The following is a 1,670-nucleotide window of genomic DNA, read 5'->3' as shown; positions in this document are numbered from 1 at the left end:
GTAAATTGCATAATTTATTTTGTATTAACTTATTTTGAATAAGAGGATTTTGACATGTGCAGGGTCCTTTCATAAAGGACTCTGTGTAGACGAGCTGAGCATATCCCGAAGTGTCTCGTTAGCATCCCCCTTTTGAAAGGCTGGGGCCTAGTGTAGGCACAGTCTTAGTGTTCTGAACTCTGAACTGATTAGGAATGATTGACATATGGGGCACCTTAAAATATAGATATTAGCATTAGTAGGGTCAGTTGTTAATAGTTCCTTTCTTGCACTAATGAGAATGTCATTTTTTTTAGCTTGTAAAGAACAATTAATTAGTGTTTCATACTAACATTGTTTCTCCATCCAGGCATTCATACTGTGGTCTATGTTCCGAGGATGTCAGGATAAGTGCAAGGGACGTCATTCTTCCTCAGAATTGGAGACTTTCTGTTATATTCCATGTCAAATATCAACACAACTGACTTCAACAACCCCTCCACCTTCATCCTGCTGGGGATCCCTGGCCTGGAGGAGGTCTATGTTTGGATCTCCATCCCCTTCTGCACTATATACATAATAGTCATTTTGGGGAACGTTACCATTCTATTCATTGTGAAGAGGGAGCCAAGCTTCCATGAGCCTATGTATTATTTTCTCTGCATGCTGGCCATTAATGGTCTGGTCCTAGCCACATTGATCATGCCCAAAACTCTAAGCATTTTCTGGTTCAATTCCAGGGAAATTCAATTCAGTGCCTGCCTCGCACAGATGTACTTCATTCACTGCCTCACAGCAGTGGAGACTGGGATCTTTGTGGCCATGGCTTTTGATCGCTACGTGGCCATCTGCCATCCCCTGAGACATTCCAGTATCCTGACAAACCCTGTAGTAGCCAAGATCGGCCTGGCCCTGGTTCTGCGCGGTGGCATGCTGGTACTGCCCTATCCCATCCTGGCAAAACAATGGCCATATTGCAGAACCAACATCGTCTCCCACACGTACTGCGAACACATGTCTGTGGTGAAGTTGGCCTGTGCTGACACCAAGTTCAGTAATTATTACAGTCTCTATATTGCACTCTTTGTGATTGGTCTGGATGCATTTTTTATCACTGTGTCCTACATCCACATCCTCAGGGCCATCTTTATACTTCCCGGAAAGGAGACTCGGCTGAAAACATTTTGGACCTGTGGCTCCCACCTCTGTGTCTTTTTAGTTTCATACACCCCAGCTCTTTTCTCCTTTCTCACACACCGGTTTGGCCGCAACGTGCCCCTCCATGTCCACATTCTCTTTGCCAACGTGTACCTCCTGGTGCCTCCAATGTTAACTCCCATCATCTACGGGGTGAGGACCAAACAAATCCAAGACAGCCTCCTCCAGCTGCTTACTCACAAAGGATCCTAAGATTTCCTTCTGTTGCTGTGACTTTCACAGCCACCTCTATGTAGAATTGCTGTTATCATAGCTCTGGGCCTTCTATCCTGAATCACTTAATGGACAGGGAGAGATATTTTTTTCCTGGCCGTACTGTGTTGTGTCACAATTACAAATTTGTGAATCTACCTATTTACAATTCACAGGGTTTCCAGTTCCTAGTAGCTGGCCTCCTGATGCCCAGCCCACTCAGACCTGACTAATCTGTCAAAAAGCTTCCCTCCTCTGCCTGTTCCTCTATGAGCCATATC

The 1,670-nt window shown here is 45.0% G+C and overlaps 1 protein-coding gene across 1 annotated transcript; it reads left to right on the top strand.

The window, feature by feature from the left end:
- The first annotated feature begins 441 nt into the window (after positions 1-441).
- On the top strand, positions 442-1,389 carry LOC142002159 (olfactory receptor 52E4-like). Its single transcript, XM_074978031.1, has one exon. It carries the CDS (start codon positions 442-444, stop codon positions 1,387-1,389), a length of 948 nt encoding a protein of 315 aa, XP_074834132.1.
- The last annotated feature ends 281 nt before the right edge of the window (positions 1,390-1,670 follow it).

The sequence above is a fragment of the Carettochelys insculpta genome, chromosome 1 (genome assembly GCF_033958435.1).
Source record: "Carettochelys insculpta isolate YL-2023 chromosome 1, ASM3395843v1, whole genome shotgun sequence".
Lineage (NCBI taxonomy): Eukaryota > Metazoa > Chordata > Testudines > Carettochelyidae > Carettochelys > Carettochelys insculpta.
This window is presented reverse-complemented; position numbering and strand designations above follow the sequence as displayed.